This window comes from Lathyrus oleraceus, chromosome 5 (assembly GCF_024323335.1).
Source record: "Lathyrus oleraceus cultivar Zhongwan6 chromosome 5, CAAS_Psat_ZW6_1.0, whole genome shotgun sequence".
Lineage (NCBI taxonomy): Eukaryota > Viridiplantae > Streptophyta > Magnoliopsida > Fabales > Fabaceae > Lathyrus > Lathyrus oleraceus.
Genome location: NC_066583.1, coordinates 652803653 through 652821578, shown reverse-complemented (window position 1 = coordinate 652821578; position 17926 = coordinate 652803653). Strand labels below are relative to the sequence as shown.

The 17926-nt window shown below is 35.4% G+C and overlaps 2 protein-coding genes across 5 annotated transcripts; one reads left to right on the top strand and one right to left on the bottom strand.

Moving 5' to 3' along the window:
- Positions 1–2944: 2944 nt before the first annotated feature.
- LOC127087674 (uncharacterized) lies at positions 2945–3853 on the bottom strand. The gene has a single exon (XM_051028611.1). It carries the CDS (start codon positions 3851–3853, stop codon positions 3080–3082), a length of 774 nt encoding a protein of 257 aa, XP_050884568.1. The 3' UTR covers positions 2945–3079.
- A 208-nt stretch (positions 3854–4061) lies between these two features.
- Positions 4062–15928, top strand: LOC127087673 (uncharacterized). 4 transcript variants are annotated; one of them, XM_051028609.1, is made up of 14 exons: positions 4062–4454; positions 4523–4789; positions 4998–5177; positions 10090–10225; positions 10903–11237; positions 12909–13038; positions 13380–13508; positions 13626–13670; positions 14087–14166; positions 14614–14710; positions 14818–14907; positions 15320–15373; positions 15472–15537; positions 15637–15928. In XM_051028609.1, the coding sequence occupies exons 1-14, from the start codon at positions 4117–4119 to the stop codon at positions 15787–15789; spliced, it is 2100 nt and encodes a 699-aa protein (XP_050884566.1). In that variant the 5' UTR covers positions 4062–4116; the 3' UTR covers positions 15790–15928. The 4 variants fall into 4 exon arrangements, with proteins under 4 accessions (XP_050884566.1, XP_050884565.1, XP_050884564.1 ...); XM_051028608.1 differs by having other exon boundaries at positions 10090–10237; XM_051028607.1 differs by having other exon boundaries at positions 10090–10240.
- Positions 15929–17926: the final 1998 nt, after the last annotated feature.

Here is a 17926-nt window from a genome sequence, read left to right as displayed (position 1 = left end):
CCCAAACCCTAAAATCCTAAACCCTAAACCCTAAGTTTTTCTTTATTTTCGACTTTAATGTTAAACTTGTTTCAAACTCATAATATTTACACAATCTGTCCTAAGATTTTTTGAGTTTAATCCCTTAAGTGAAATAAAACTCTTATTGGAGAGTTCATAGCTAATAAGTTTGAAATGAATCAAAATTATTTTCTTTTGGTAGAGTAGTAGTCAACCAAGTGTTATTTAGGCATGTGTTGTATCTCGTGGTTTATAAATCTTGTCCATTCATGTTGATGACATGATATCTAAATATTTGTTGGGATATGAGTGTTGTCCATGGATATTAAAAGAGACTTATATCCTTGAGATAATTTTTCATAACACATATATCTCTCTAAATAATGATGAGAATATTTTCTCACCCATTTAATTAAAGCAATGGGAATATTAGGATTAACATCATAAGTACATATTGGTTTAAATATACGAGTAAAATTACATAAGGGAATTTTAGGTTTTGGGTCCTCGTTGGACTCATGGCTTAACATTTGGATTGTGCTTGATTATATCGCCTTCTAGTTTTCCCCATTTTCCTAATGTAAACATTCTCCATTGTTCTTTTGTAATAGTAGGATTACGGTTCTACTTAGAGTTAAAATAGTTCTTTTCTTGGGCTATTGTGTTTTTTGGTGTTGGTTCTGGTGCATTGTAGTTAGTTGGAATGGTATGAAACATTTTACTGACTATAAGTTCAAAATTTTGAAGTTTATTAAATACGGTTGGGTTGTTGGTGGTATTGTCTCCCCCTGAATTTGAATTTTTGGATGATAGGATTGATCGTACAAGTGCTAATATTAAGATCCTATGGTCTAGCAGTTAGGACATTAGACTCTGAATCTAGTAACCCGAGTTCAATTCTAGGTGGAATCTTTTATTATTTTTCTTTTCATTTTTGTATTGGAATGTATTTATGTTACTATCTCGGAATTTAGGTGCATTTCATCTTTTTTTTAATGATGAAATAAATGTTTGAATCCTACAAATATATTTTATTTTATTTTTAATCGCTCTAAAACAATTATTCACAAAATATATTTTAGGGATAATTATTTGAAGAAAAAATTTTCAATTACAAAAAAATAAAAAATGAAAAATATAACTTTAAAGAATAAAACAAATATTTATAAGAAGCATTTTGATATTTTGTTTGGTGAAAGAGGGAGATTCATAATAATTTTAAATTAATGATTAATTTTATAATAAAGTTTGAGATATGACAAGTTTTGCTGAGTCGGACGTTGTAGACGGTTATGTTAGGACTAGTATATAAGAAATGTTAGTTTATAGTTTTGGGGGTCCGTATTTTCACACAAATTCTATGAGTGTTTAGTGAGAAAAAAAGTCTTTAATGAGAAAAAAAGTGATCTGAAAATGTATGTATTTGTGTTTCACTTCATGAATTAAATTTCTATTTCAAGTCATTTACTGCATTGCAAGTTATTTTCAAGTTTTTCTTTATTTTCGACTTTAATGTTAAATTTGTTTCAAACTCATAATTTTTACACAATATGTCCTAAGATTTTTCAAGTTTAATCCCTTAAGTGAAATAAAACTTATCTTTGTTTACCAAATTTCATAGTAAACATGTATCAGAGATATATCTTAGAAACTAACACCAATACATGATAGAGTTTTTTAGGTCCACATTTGTCTGCAACTTCTATAAATCAAGGGATTCTTGTTTATACTTTCACACAAACAGAAAATATATCAAATGTCACAAATAAATATCATCTGGTATGTCGCAAATGTTTCATTCTTCACCACGACACCTGCGCGAAAGTTTAACCTCAACAAGTACACTGCTTTTGCATATCTGAAATACAAAGTCCATAATCTCCTACCTTACGAAGACAATCGAAAAATTGTTAAGCTCAATTATTATTCACCGTTGATTGGCAATGAATGAAATATTGAGTTCATCAAGTCTGAGCACAAAACAGATGCAGATGTAAGGACTATGTGAAATACATTTTCCCATTTTAAAATAAAAGATTCGCTCGAGTTGGAAACGACGATTTCAAGATCGGTTGAAGATATTGTGAAGATTTTGTAGCGTTCACCTGAATATTGAAATGTAATGTTCATTTTATGTTGAAATCACCTATTTAATGCTGATTATATTGATTATATGTTATGAATGGTCATTTTATTTTGTCAAAATACAAGTTTCTAGTTTCTGTCTCCGATACTGCTACACATATGTTACGGAAATGCATCCATAGACAAATTTCAAATATGCATCTTTGGGTTAAAAAAAACTTCTAGGGCGCCAGAGAGAATAACCAATGTTGTATGTGTATTAGGTGCGTTTGGAGATGAATATCCGAAATCTGAGAATATTTTAATATTTTCACGTGACATACTAGTAATATTCATATGATGCATTAAGAAATCCCAAAAATTCCCTAATACATTTTAGCTTATTGGACTAAAACGGGCCGGAAACCCGACCATTTGGCAACTCAATAAACATGAAATAATATAAATTAGAGTAATAAATTTTTCTGGAAATGTATTTCTGAAATAATTTTATTCATAAAATTGAAGTTTGACTTAAAGAACGAATAAATTAAATTAAAATTCAAGTGATGCTTAAAAAAACATATATGATGAATCAATAAATCCTAGAGTACATTAAGCTATTCCAATCGATTTCTTTTGATTGTATAGGTTGGTTATAAATAAAATTAAATTAAAGGTCGATAAATGTTAGCACCAACCTAGAGTACATTACTTTCCCATTGTCCTTGTATTCTAATACATGAAAGCTCCTCCTGAACAAGGTATACATATCGAATCGTGTTGTAATTGCTTCGCAAACTTGCAAAAATCACCCTAATTATCCGACAAAATTTAAAAAGATTTCATTCTAGTTGTGTTGAAAAAAAAAACTAGGTGCTTGATTTTAAACATCTAAGTCACATATTCATAAGAGTAAACGGATAACAAAATGCGTGTTTACAAGAATCTTAATTAAAGAAAAAAAGAAAAAATGGAATTAGTTAATTAGAGTAGATGGATGATAGAAAGTTGTTTAGGATTGTGCGCGATAGTTGATGGCTTTTCGGAGGAGAGCCTGACGTCCAGGGAATGGGTTGGCAATTTGTTTAATATCAGCAGCAGGCACAGTATCGTCCTTGTCCTTGTGCTGCTGCTGCGCTTCTTCTTCTTCTTCTTCATGTGTCGTCCTCGATCTCATTTTCAGTTTCTCTCTTCTCTCCATCCTCCTACTAGTAGTAGCAGGTCGGAGATTGGGTCTATTGTTACTAGTAGTAGCAGGTGGGAGACTGGGTTGACTGGCGTCGGCGTCGGCGTCCCTTCGATTGTCTACTCTCGGAATTCTCCCTCCATTAGAAGTGCCTAGAAGGTCGAAATCAACTTTGCTCCAACCAAGTTTGTCAAGATAATCCCAACCAAACCTGTCGCTTATGTCCTGGAGTTGAGAAACTGCGGGCTCACCGGATCTGTTTCTTTCTAACACATTGAGAGCAAACTCCCACTCGATGCGGTCTTTGTAGATTGGGTCCACAAGGACTTGATCGGCAAGAATTGCCCATTTCTCAAAATCCCGTGCACGTAAGTTTTTTGAAACCCATTTCAGATAGCTTGATGGAAGGCTTCCCAGCATCTTCCCCTTATATTTACCGAAATCTATTACTCTGTCTCTCGCCGCCGCCGATGCATACTGCCGCTGCTGCTGCTTTTCATTGCTTCTCAACGATGCATACTGCCGCTGTTGATTTTGCTTCATGCAACAAGTATTCCTAAACATAACATGATGCTGCAATAACGGATACATGATGACCATAACCAAATTAGCTTTGATGACCACGCCCACCTTCGCAACGAGATTCGGTTTGGATATCTCTCAAATAAAAGATTTTCAGATGACCATTATGTTTGGATATCTCTAGAATAAAAGATTTTCACTCTTCCCTGCCTCCACGTGGACTGCTTTCTTTCCACCCACTTTTTTTATAAATAAATATTAATAATAAAATGAGTTTTGGTCTGTTTGTTTTAGAAACCATGCACTCATAGCATTACCAAAAGCCGGGTGTGTTTTTTGATATGGTGGTGGTGTTTGTCGTTCCTTCACCTTCCAGATGTCTTCCATTCCCCACCACCAAACCTCTTCCAATTTGGCAGCCACACCACCGCCATCAGCACTACTCACATAAAAGGCTTTCATGTTCAAGGCTTCAACAAATATCTGTTGCCTCAGAGTCATCGCATGGGCACCAACACCCCAACAACAACAACAACAACAACAAGGAGGTCAAAAGCACTTCTAAAATACAAGTGCCCAGACAAAAACACATCCCCGTTTCCAAGTCCCAACTTCTAGAGGCCATCCTCTCTATCATGCTTCATCAAGATGCTGCTCATCACTTTCGCCTTCTCACCTCGTAAGTACTCTCATTTTCAATTCACACTTTCCTATATTCATTTCAAACTCTTCTTTTATCACCCACAGATGTCTCGACACTATACTTCATGCTGAACACAAAACCATCTTGGAGGAGATGCGTTCAGATTATCACCTCTCCAATTCACCCCAAACTCTTGTAACCAATCAACACACTTCAGACTATGCCAATAATGGGAACGGGAATGTCTATCAGGAGGACATGCAGCAGCTTCAACCACAAAACTCTATGCTTTCTGATTATGCTCTCAACCTTGGGACTCTTTTGCGTTCTCTCGACCCTACTCCCAACAATGATTATCACAGGGCCTCCAGGTTTCTTTCTTCCTTTCAATTCAATTCTTTATATTAATAAAGGAAAAACTCTGATTCGAGAGTTCAGATGAGGTCACTGCAATTGGCCACTGTCACCTGTCTATTCAACCATGTCCTTCTTATCTTTCCATTTTTTCTTTCTAATTTTGTATCAATGTATTTACAAAATAATGCTTTCATGAACTCATTTTTCCAACCTTATTGACAGAGTTACCATTGCTACTCGTTTCCAACGTTCTTTCATGCAACTTCTTTCCGATGCACAATTCGAAGAACTATCAGCTCGGGATCTAATGTTGACATCTGCATTGAATACAGACTATCTCCTTACCTTACCAATATATGTTGATTGGGAGAAAGCATATCAGTCTAATGCCATAATATTTAGGTAAGGTAGTTTCATATACATATTTTTTGCATGTCTGTTCTTCAATTCAAAATTTTAAATCAAATTTAAAAAATTAATCTTTTTAGATTTGAAATACCATAACTGAAATATTTATATGGCATGCTAGGAACTTTTGAAAGGTATAGTTTCAGTATCAAAGCTTCAAACAATCAGCTTATACTCTATTTCCCTTATTCCATAAACAATTCTCATATTTCCTTTTCATTGTGGAGCTATTTGCTGCATAATTGCCCAGGACTGGTGTTTTGGATTCGATCAATTACCATTTCTTTCGCTCTTTCTTTTGTACTTGTTGCATAGTTTCCCTCTTTTTTTTGGTCAGGTTCGTCATTGGATGTAGCAATGGTTTATCAATGCACCTGTTTTTACGGTTAATTGTAATGAGTGTTTCTTTGTTTGTTTGAAACTTTCCGGTACCGTTTTATTTTGTTATATTTGTGTGTTGTTAATTCTTAGTAGTCAATAGCGGTGCCATCCCGCTATAGTGCAGCAGAGCGGAGACCGACCGTGTTAGGAAAATTGGTTTCCTGTCTTTTTCATTGCATTTGATATTATATATAATAGTGTCAGTAATTACAGGTAATTATAATTTATAATGACTAATTACAACTCGTAATGACTAATTTCCTATTCTATGAAAGTAAATTATTCACAATAAATACAAAGGTTATTTCCTGATTAACATCCCCTCAATGCGGTTGGTCAAGGAGCATCAATTTGCTAGCAAGAAACTGATGTCGTGGGCGTGGAACAACCTTGATAAGAATATCTGCAAACTGCAACTGAGTACTGACGTGAGGAAGTGATATCATTCGATCATCGTAGACTTGGTGCGTTCATGAAAAACATGATTTGCAACAATCTGAATGACACTTGTATTGTCAGCAAAAGTGAAGTTGACTCTGTTTGGGGAAATCCAAGTTCAGCCCAAAGTATTTCTGAACAAGCAACAAATATGGCACGATACTCTGATTTAGTAGAAGATTTAGAAATTCTTGCTTGCTTCTTACTTTTCCATGTGATCAATGAAGAACCAAGAAACATGCACCAACCAATAAATAATATAGATTACCCAGATCTTTCATGTGAAATGAGGCATGTAACTGTTGCTTAAGTCGCTGAATGGAAGCATGATCAGAACCAGTAATAACCATATCATCAACATACAAAAGAAGTAGAACAATACCTGCAGATGTGCTATGAATAAATAAAGAGGAATCATACTGACTCTGAGTAAAGGAGAGTCCAAGTAGAGTGAAGCGAAATTTCTCGTATCATGCTCTAGGTGCTTGTTTCAAACCATATAAGGAGCGTTTGAGCTTGCACATGCCTTTAGATGAAAAGAATAAGCCTTGAGGTGGAGTCATATAAATATCTTCTGTCAGGTCACCATGAAGAAAAGCATTCTTCACATCCATTTGTTGAAGAGACCACCCACTAGAAGCAGCTATAGAGATGATTGTGCGAACAATTGTCATTTTGGCAACTGGTGCAAATGTTTCATCATAATCAATTCCATATTCCTGCTTGTTTCCTAAAGCCACCAAACGAGCCTTGTAACGGTTGATGGATTCATTAGAATTCAATTTCACATAGTACACCCATTTGGAACCTATATGTTTAACATCAGGAGGACAAGAGATAATATCCCATGCGAAATTCTCTTGAAGAGCTTGAAGTTCTTCATTCATTGCTTTTATCCATTGCACATCTTTAACAGTCTGTGAGTAACAAGTAGGAATATATATGCTAGAGAGTGTGGCAGTAGAGAAGTATGTGAGGAATCATACCTGTCTGGTGAATATCTATCTGGTGCGTGAGATATTCGACCAGAACGCCGTGGTTCAACCGGTACAGGATTAGGTGGCGATTCAACATCGGGAAGGGGTGTGGGAACCTGCTGTCTTTGTTTTCTGACATATACATGACCTGGTTTATAACGTTCTACAGATTGAGGCATAAAAGAAAATTTAGGAAGAGTAACAATATCATTAATCGCAGGAGAAACACATGGGAACATAAACGGATTATCAAAAAACATCACATTCCTAGAAATGCGAAAACGATGGTTAGTGACATCATAACACATAAATTCCTAGAGTGACTATATCCCATAAATGCACATTGAACGGACTGTGCTCCAAGCTTATGTCTTTCAAATGGAGGTAAGTGAACAAAACACACACCCCAAAGTATGTAAAGCACTATAATCAGGATGAATTTTAAAAAGACGAAAGAAAGGAGGATCGAGATCAATAACCGTAGAAGGAAGATGATTGATCAAGAAGACAGCTGTGGAAAGAGCCTCCACGCAAAATCGGGATGGTACAGAAGCTTGGAGAAGTAAGGTGCGTGTTACATCAAGCAAATGACGATTCTTCTGTTCTGCCATACCATTTTGTTGAGGGGTATTGGGACAAGATAATTGAGACAATGTTCCTTTTTGTTGAAGGTATTCCTGAAACTTATGAGACATGTACTCACCACCAGAGTCAGATCGAAAAATTTTAACACTTGCTTGAAATTGAGTTTCAACATATGTCAAAAATTTCTTAAACATAGAAAACACTTCAGATTTAGAACGGAGAAAATATATCCAAGTAAAACGACTATAATCATCATAAATGTGACAAAATATTTATAATGAGCATGAGAAACTACAAAAGACATTCCCCATACATCACTATGAATCATCTCAAAACAAGTGGAGGCACGCTAAGCATCAGACGAAAAAGGAAGTGTTTTACTTTTAGCCAATTTGCAAACAGAATATGAAATAGGGGCATTAGAAATAACAATTTTATTTCCCAGCAAATCAATTTTACATAAATGAGACAAAATAGAAGAGTTTGGATGATCCAATTTTCTATGTCAATCCTCGTAAGAATTCAAAACATTAATACAAGCAAGAAATAAATGACTCGAAATAAACTGGAGTGGAAACATTCTTCCCACTTTAGACCCCTTCGCAATCACCTTCACGTCACCTGCTTCTGCACGAGACAACCAGCACTAGAAAAATTAACATCATAATTTTTATCTACCAATTGACCAACAGATAATAAATTCGAAACAAGTCCAGGTAATACAAGCACGTTTCGAAAATCAGAATTTATGTAGCCAACATCAGTAATAGGTAAAGTATTACCATCAGCTATTTCAATTTTTTGATTATCACGATAAGATTGTAAATTGTGCACATATTCTGAAGAACCTGTCATGTGATTGGATGCACCCGAATCAAGAAACCATGGGCGAGAAACATTAGAAGACTTACCATGAATTCCCAAGGCTGAAAGAGCGGAAAGTATTATTTATTGAATAAATTCAGGATGTATAGCACCATTGTTTGATGCCGCATTAATGGAAGGACCAACTGCAGAATTTGTAGTTGCATGGAATGCCTGCACTGAACGTTGTGTTGGTCGTGGAGGACGTATGAGATACTCAGAGATAATATGACCCTATTTCTTGCAGTAATTACAAAACTTTTTATTGCAGCTACGAGCAATATGACCAAATTGTTTGCAAGAGAAGCATTTAACCTGTCTCATATCACGACCTTTATCTTTACTTTGAGCAGCATATGCAACCGTCACTGGTTCGGAAATGACAACATCATGAGACATGGCTCCTTGAGTAATAAGTCGTTGTTCCTCCCTTAGAAGTTCTCCAACACATGTATCTAAAGAAGGAACGAGATTCCTATTTAGCAAGGCACCTCTGACAACTTCAAATTCTGAACGAAGCTTCATGAGAGATTGATCTCGGCTACTTGTGTTATAGACCTCTTGGATAGCGGCGAGAGAAGTCTTGGAAACACCAGCATGTATAATAGAAGAGTGTTATGTCCACATATTCAGAAAACCAGAATAATATTCTTGAATAAATAAAGTACCTTGTTTGTAATTAGCTATCTCCAACAAACGTGATTGGGGAATCCGAAACAGAATCACGAGCAAAGAACACGCCCAAAGTTGATCAAAATCGCTGCAATGAACAGAATCACGAGCAAGCAACAACCAAAATCGATCGCAAACGCCCAAAGCAACACCGTCAATCTTGAATCAAAGACGAAATCAAGAGACGGAAACCGAACTCAGAATTACACGACAATCCAGAACAACACAAGAATCACGATCTCAGTCCTTCAAATTGAACATCACCGAGACAAAATCAAGATACGGCACAAAATCGCGAACAACCACGGTTGTACGAACCAACAATGAGCATGAATAAAAGAGACAATTTCGAGAGCGACCTAGTGGGTGTAGCTGAACAAGGAGAAGGTAACATCAAAGGTTTGGTTTGATCGAACCTTTTGATACCATGTCAGAAAAATTGACTTCTTCTTTTTCATTGCATTTGATACTATATATAATAGTGTCTGTAATTATAGGTAATTACAATTCATAATGACTAATTACAACCCGTTATGGGAAATGCCTTAGCGGTGCAGAATACTGTAGCAACCGCTATAGGATAAATAACGGGATAGCGGAGCAGAGCGGTTTTTGACCCGTTTAATTGACAATGTTTAAAGGGTATTTTTGGATTTTTAATCAAATTTGAGTTGAGTCTCAACGTTACCCTTCCTTCGTAGTCCTTTATGCACTTGAAGAGTCATGTGTGCTTTGATTTATGAGTATTTTATAAGTTGAGTTATTTGTTTAAATTTACATTAAATATATGTTTATAATTATTATATGTAATTTGTCCAAAAAATATCAAATAGAGAGGCCATCTTACTATTCGCTATCCAGCTATCCCACTTAAGAGTTGGCCGCTCGGCTCGGCTATCCAGGAATGACTACTTTGATACAAAGTATATAATTTAGCACATATCTACTTTTTTATCTGAGATAAATGTATTATCTTTTTTCTGTTGTAGGCGGGGTTATGCAACTGAGAAGCAGAATGGCCTATTAATTGTTGAAAAACTGGATTACTTACAGTCCAAGCTTCTAGAAACAATCTTCTCTCTTATATCAAAACCACTAGCAAAACTTGCCACCAGGATCAGCGAGGTTACTTTTTGCGTGGTAGTTTTGTTATTTACCTTTCTTGATATCTGAGTGGAGACATAAAGTCATCCCATTATCCAGGCATGTCAGAGAAAGTCCTTGACGTACATTGTCGTGCAAAATATCATTTATATTTGAAAGATGCATCAATATTGCTTAAATGCTTCCACTGTCTTTAATTTTCTTTAGATGTTCAAATGATTAGCACATGTCAAGGAAATTCAGTGTCGATTTTCAAAAGGTGAAGTTTAAAACTATTTTCTTACCCTTGACATGGATTATATCAGGAAGATCCCTTGCTGACATTGTCTTTTATATTTATTCATTCAATGGTTGATAATCTTTGATCTTCTAATACTAGAATATGACACAGGCAAGTTTTAACTAGATTAGAGTCTATTTGAATACGCTGACATGGAGGATATGCATGGTCTTAAACAATTGTTTGACATCTTTTTTTCTTGGAGAAAACAGCCTTTTGAGTTTAATCAACTCATCTGAGCTGTCAATCTATCTATAGACAACAATCTATCTATAAAGGCATAGCATACTCTAGTTTGGCATTTGTTAGGTTTATAAGTTATGTGTGATATCATTGATCATGTCTAACTTGTCAAAATTATCCTACAAATTTTAACAACTTAGGTATTAGGTATAACATGGCATGTTCACTTCTGCAGCTTTATGAAAATTTCAGTCAGAAACATGAAGTGCACAGTTGGACAGAAAGATTTAGGCTTTGGCTAAAGGAACTGTCAGTATTTAAAAAGTCACTGCTCCACAATGACCATGCTTTGGATGAGCAAATAGGTGTAAACCAAGTACCAAATGAAGAACTCCCTATTTGGCTGGCAGCTCAGAGGGCAGTAGCTCGATATGAAGGGATTTTGTCACCTGTTGGTCCTCGTGAAAGGCTCTTGAGGAGATTGCTTTCTTGGATTGGACTCATTCCCCTTAAATCAGAAACACCTTTTCAGGTTGAAAATGATGGTGACTCTCCTGAACCTTATCTAAGGTTGCTCCACAAAACAGCTCTTTTATTACTGTCTGTTACCTTTGCTAGAAGCTCCTATTATTTAAATCATAAAGGAACAGATTTTTTTCCACGATTCCAAGAAATCAGCTTTAAACTGATATTTCTGATTGCAGCAACAGTGTGATGGAAAAATCTAAGCAATTTAGTATCGCCATATATAGTATATCTACTAAAAATATAATTGAATACCAAAATACTATCTATATAGCATTTTCTTATGAGATACTTTAGGTTCTTACGAAATGTTCTTGCTCATCCAACGCATGTAAAGAATGTGTTGACAGCATCAAGCCAACTCAAATATTTAAACCAAACATATTTTGTCCTAAAATCACTATTCAGAAGTATCAGAGTGTTGTGAGTGTCTAGTTTCTCAATGATCCATTTTGGAGACAGAAATGGCTCCTTTCTTGAAGGTTTGGTGCTTCATAGCTTGCAGCTAAACTCAAACAGTATTATTATAAATGGCTTTAAACTCTATTATTAACTGTTGGACTTTCCGTCTTAATTGCGGTCCGCCCCTAGTCGCCTTAATTGCGGCTCTTTGGCTTGCCTCATTGCAGCCCCTAACACCTTCATTGTGTTAGCTTTGAAGGGGTGGATTTAGTCCCACATTGCTTAGAGATATGGCATGTGTTGCGTTTATAAATGAGGACAATCCTCACCTTATAAGCTAGTTTTGTAGAGATGAGTTAGACCCAACTCAAATTCTGAGAGGTATCAGAACCTATCCTAGATCTATTGTTTTGGGCTCATTGAAGCCCAAGCGTGACAGTGTGTGTTGGACTTTCCGCCTTAATTGCAGTCCGTCCCTAGTCGTCTTAATTGCGGCTCTTTGGCTTGGGCTTCCCGCATCGGCCACGCTTTGGGCTCATTGAGGCCCAAGCGTGACGGTGTGTGTTGGACTTTCCGCCTTAATTGCGGTCCGTCCCTAGTCGTCTTAATTGCGGCTCTTTGGCTTACCTCATTGCAGCCCCTAACGCCTTCATTGTGTTAGCTTTGAAGGGGTGGATTTAGTCCCACGCTTAGAGATATGGCCTGTGTTGTTGTGTTTGTAAATGGGGGCAATCCTCACCTTACAAGGGTGTGTTGGACTTTCCGCCTTAATTGCGGTCCGTCCCTAGTCGCCTTAATTGCGGCTCTTTGGCTTGCCTCATTGCAGCCCTAACACCTTCATTGTGTTGGTTTTGAAGGGGTGGATTTAGTCCCACGCTTAGAGATATGGCTTGTGTTGCTGTGTTTGTAAATGGGAGCAATCCTCACCTTACAAGCCGATTTTGTGGGATGAGTTAGACCCAATCCAAATTCTGAGATTAACATTAAAAGTTCATTCCATTATCATTTATGCATTTCTTTTGCGCAATGGAAGTGAAAGCATACTGGTATGGGAGGGGAGTAGTAGGGTCAGTGCCACTTTAAAACTGGTTATAATTTATTCTTAATGTCTTATACTGTTTAGTAGGTAGTGATGACTTTGAATCATGTATAAGAATGAAAACTTGAAATTGAAATAGATTAGATGCACCATGAGTGATCAAAAATCACCAAACTACAAATATGTGTTGATTTCATGTTTACTTTACTAGTATAGTGTAGTTTAGTTGAAGCATCATGGTTTGACATGACCAATCACTGAAATTCTACATCCAGGCCTACTTTTTTATCAAGGATATCACTCAGTGATACATGGAGACCTGCAACAAGGAAGTACTGCGGAAATGATCCTTGGAAAATGTTAAAAACTTCCATTTCCATACTTTTCTCAAAATCAGTCCTGCAGGTATTACCCATAATCTACAATTATTTGTAGGGCTACATAAATATGTATTTAGGAAAGCCATTATGACGACATGTCTTATCTTTGTGACATTCATGTCTAAATGAGATTCCCTTCCTTTTTCAGCATTTTGGCGAAAAGTCGAAGATAGATTATTACTTATAAAAATATGATGCTCTCCTATGAATAACGATTTAGAGAGGTTTTCAAATTCTCAGACAAGGAATTAGCTAGTTCATAGTTGCAATGCAATAGTTGATAGAGTTCCTTATTGGGAGCAATTTTTTTTAGGAGTGATATAATTATTCTGGAAAATTGATCCAAATCTTATACGTTCGAAATAGGAACCAGCCTTTGAGGAATTAATTCTATTGTATACTGAGGAAAATGGGGAAACCAATGGCAAAGATAAAGCTGAGGTTCCATCATTGCAGTTAAAGATCTATGAGAGAATTCCTTTTCCAGATTTAGCGGTAATTATTTTGCCACTACAAAGGCCGTATGATGTCAGATGAGAAGACTCATCTTGGTGTTGTAACTTTGGATTTTTATATGTTTGATTCTTCGGATGATATTTAATTTCTTTGCAGGTGGTTTTCCCTCATAAAAAGCTATCATTCCGCATCATTGACACCGTAAGAAATTTTCTAGAACTCTCACCTTTTGTTTTTGATTTAGTTTTAAATTCTTTTTTAAAGTTGTATGCTATGTCTATAAGTGTTTCTATATGTTTATTTCGTATTTATGATGAATCATGATATTATTTGAGCTTTTTCTCCTATTTGTTACTAAATTTTCCCCAAGCAAAGCAAACACTTTTTTTGTCGGAACCTTTTCCAGTTTACAAGCCAATACTTGTCTGGGCAATCCAGTCTTTAAAAAATATGAATGATAATAATGCTTGACGGTTGACACAACTTTCTTGATAATGTTAGATTGAATTCATACTTCATTTGTTTTTCTGTAATAATTTAATAAGAATGCAATTTGTAAATGTACCTTGAATTATCCTATTTGTTTAGTGTTGTAACTTTTATCTGCAAACTTATAGGTGCGCTTGGATATTGCCACAATTTTGGGACTCCTGGCATATTTTATAAACTACAAATTTGAGAATGTCTTATCTTCCCCGTATGTACATTTGAATTTCAATTTTAAGTATGGTTCTAGTTTTCTCTCAGTTAGGCTCAATTATATCTGATGCTAGATAGTGTTATGTCTTGTTTAACACATCATTTACACCATAGGTCCATATACCAATCAATGCAGACTAATTCTTTTATTCAGAAATAGTTAATTGTTTATTTATTGGATCTTGTTGCACTTTTAGTTTAGCATAACAAGTATTTAACAAATTGTCTGTATATTGATTATATAGCTTTAGATATTTGGATTTAAAATTTTGAAGTCATGGATTAGGATGAGCATGCAAAAGTAAGAAATACATAAACCAGATCAGATTATGGTGCATATGAGCATAAACCGAATTATTTTTCTGTATTCTACTTTATGAAACTTCTTTCCTGCTTAGAAGTTAGAGCACTTGTTTACAATATTTTACTTTCCTTTTTATGTCAGATCAGCTGTATTACTTGACGTAGTTGCCGTAAGTGCTCTAATAATATATGGGAGTCGTGTGGCTCTAGGCTACAAACAGACATGGGATCGGTATCAGGTAGATTAACATGATATTTTCTTGTGCTATTACACAAAAATATAGTTCTACATTCAGCAGTCTATGGAAATGAAACTATCTTAATTGTCAAAACTGTTATATTGCAGCTATTAGTGAACAAGACACTTTATGAAAAGACATTAGCAAGTGGCTTTGGTTCAGTGCATTTTCTTTTAGATGCTTCTGAACAGCAGCAAGTGAGAAGCTTTCTCTCATGCTTTCCGTTATCTACATTTTCAGTTTCCATCTATAATTTTGATGTTCTTGGGGAAGGGGGCAACCAATGCTGCTGAATCAATTGATTAAATCAATGGTGCTTAATATTTTTCCTCATGAAATTATCAAAGTAACAATTTTATTTATCAACTTTAAGGTATAATTTTATACCATTGCACAACATTTATATTTTACTGTGTAGTTATTCTGATTATGTGTTGAAAGACGACAACTCTCTGCCAGGACTTAGGCTGTATTTGAATTATGGTTAAAATTGTGTTGATTGTGATTGCCAAACTCTTTAGTCTAGCTTATAATCTTTCGTAAACTCATTATTATTACTATACAATTTGAACTTCGTAAACTTGTTTCTTCCAAAATTTTCATGTGCAGTACAAGGAAGCTATTTTGGCTTATGCAGTGTTGCTCAAAGCAGATAAGGGCCAGGTTTGTTAAATATTCTCCCAACTTGAAGTAGTGTTTTTTGTTAGTAATGATATTTCACTCCGTGACACATAAAACGTGTGTAACATTCCTTACGTCAGGTCACTTCTCGGCAAAGTGTTGGAGAGGAATGTGAGAGATTTATGTATGAAGTTTTTAAAGTGAAGGTAATGTATCTGAAGTTAATACTTTAGCCTGTTATGCAGCAGTAGTACTGACTATAATCATTGCATAACTTGTATTCTTATACTGTTTGAAATTGCCAGGTGGAAATGCCAATTGACAAGGCACTCAATACATTATTAAGGCTGAGCCTAGCAACTGAAACCTGTATTGATGGAAAACATGGATTGTTGGCTGTACCTTGTCCTCAGGCCTATGAAGCCCTTAAAGAGCGATGGAATAGTTTGTTTTGTTAAAATGTAAAATTTGTACGTTTCATTAGGTACTGTAGAAACAACCTTTATGACTTACCTTATATGGTACATATTCATGTTGATATATAAAACTATTAAGTAGACGAAGCTTAATTAAAAGCTTCTGAATCCATTGCGTCAATTCAATTAGTTACGAGTGTTTATTGTAATTCTGACTACTCTGCGGGATGAGATGGTTGTTATGAATTCACATCAATTAGATATTTAAAGTGTAGGTGAGTGCGGTCTAAAGTGTTGTCAAGCTGAAAGTCAAACTCAACAGTAACTAAGGTTTGACGGAGTGATGGTTGGTATATTTGGCTTGACCGGTAGTTAGGTTATGCCTTTGAAATAGAAGCAAAAGGAGAGTGTTTGTGAATGAATATTAATAATGTTGTTGATTAATAATACGAGTTTGGAGTTAGAGTGGGAGTATCCATCATCATCACCTCCTACACCTCCCTCTCCACTCCCTATTAGTTATGGAGCAGGAAACAATAGATACTCTTTCTCAGCTTCTTCAACTCTATCACCACCTTTCTCGTCTCCTGAAAATCTCTCCCTTCTGCATTTGCCATCTGTATTTTCAGTCGATCTCCAAGATCCTCCAGAATTGGAATCCAAGAGTACATGCCTCAAGGACTTGTAAGTATGATCAATCTCTTCTCTTTACTCCACAAGCATATATCTATGTCTATCTGCTTCAATGAATTTCTTGACTAGTAGGTTAAAGGTTTATCACATTCTTTTTTGAAGACACTCACCAGTCAAGTCAAATGGGTTTAATGCCTGATGACAATACAACACCAACTAACCCTTCCCCTCAATAACAACAGGTTGGAATGGCTTATACAAAAATGTTGCTGTTGCTGTAACAAATTTCCTTCCATTTCTCTAACACCACAGAGCAGGCCCATGATTCAAAGCAATGGTCAAGATTTTGTTGCCATACATTACACCTCCAAAACTTTCTGCTCAAACAACATCTAACATGCATCTTGGCGTATTAAACAAATTGCACGCTCCCTTTTTCTTGTGTGGAGAATAATTTAGGTGCAATCAACTACCAATAAAACAATGTCAATACATAAACCTATGCTAAACTATGAACTTATTTTGTATTCCAACTTTACATTCTTCTAGCGAGTTTGAACTTATTTTGCTTTTCACAAAAGTTTGCCTTTGACTTGAAATTTTATATTTTACATAGAATAAATGTTTCCTAAAATATTGATTCTCAAATGTCTTTTAAAATTGACATTTTAAAATTCTTATGTAAAATTATTGTGGTTTTTGGATTTCTCATGATGACTAATCATTGCTAAATTTTAAAATTTTGAGGCATTTTATCAAATGTCAGGTTTGCACTTATTGTGGTAACTCCTGCAGGGATGACACTTTACTCAGACACGATTTTCTAATTTGTTGGAAGTCTATAAAATACGTTCTTTGTGCCTTCATCTTTCGAGATTTCTTTAAAATTTATCTATTATTAGCACAACATTAACATTTACTCAGATAATCACTAATAAACAAATACACGTGTTACCTCAGCAACACCATATTATTCCCCCCTTTTTGCCATAATTTGAAAAAGTGCCATTAGCAACAACTTAGTCAAAATTAATCACAACTTGTTACACAATATCATGAATAACAACTATCAACACCCAACCATGATAACATATCTTGAATAGAAAGCTAGAACATCATAATTGAAGTTAGAATAGTTCTCGATGAAACAAAATTAATCAAGTCTTCAACATCATCTTGTAGCGGTAAATTCATGACCATCAAGCTATGGATAAATTAGACGTCAATAAAACCAGAGTCACCACCGCGCTTTTATTGTTTCCAAGGGAAAAGGGAAAAGTACGAACAAAACCCAAAAATAAAAAGTTTTCAAATCAAAATTAATAAAATATCAGAGATTACAGGTAAGGGGGTTGGTTACATAGAGGGAAGGTGTTAGCACCCAAAGTGTCTCAGGTACTCCTAAGGAGCCCTTTTTTGTGTGCATATTTGTTTTTGTACAAAAGATGTTTGCAATAAATAGAGTGAAGGGATGAGAAAAGAATTCATTAATTATATTTTTGTGTTTGACAATACCTTCGGACTTGTGCCTACGTACCAACATAAA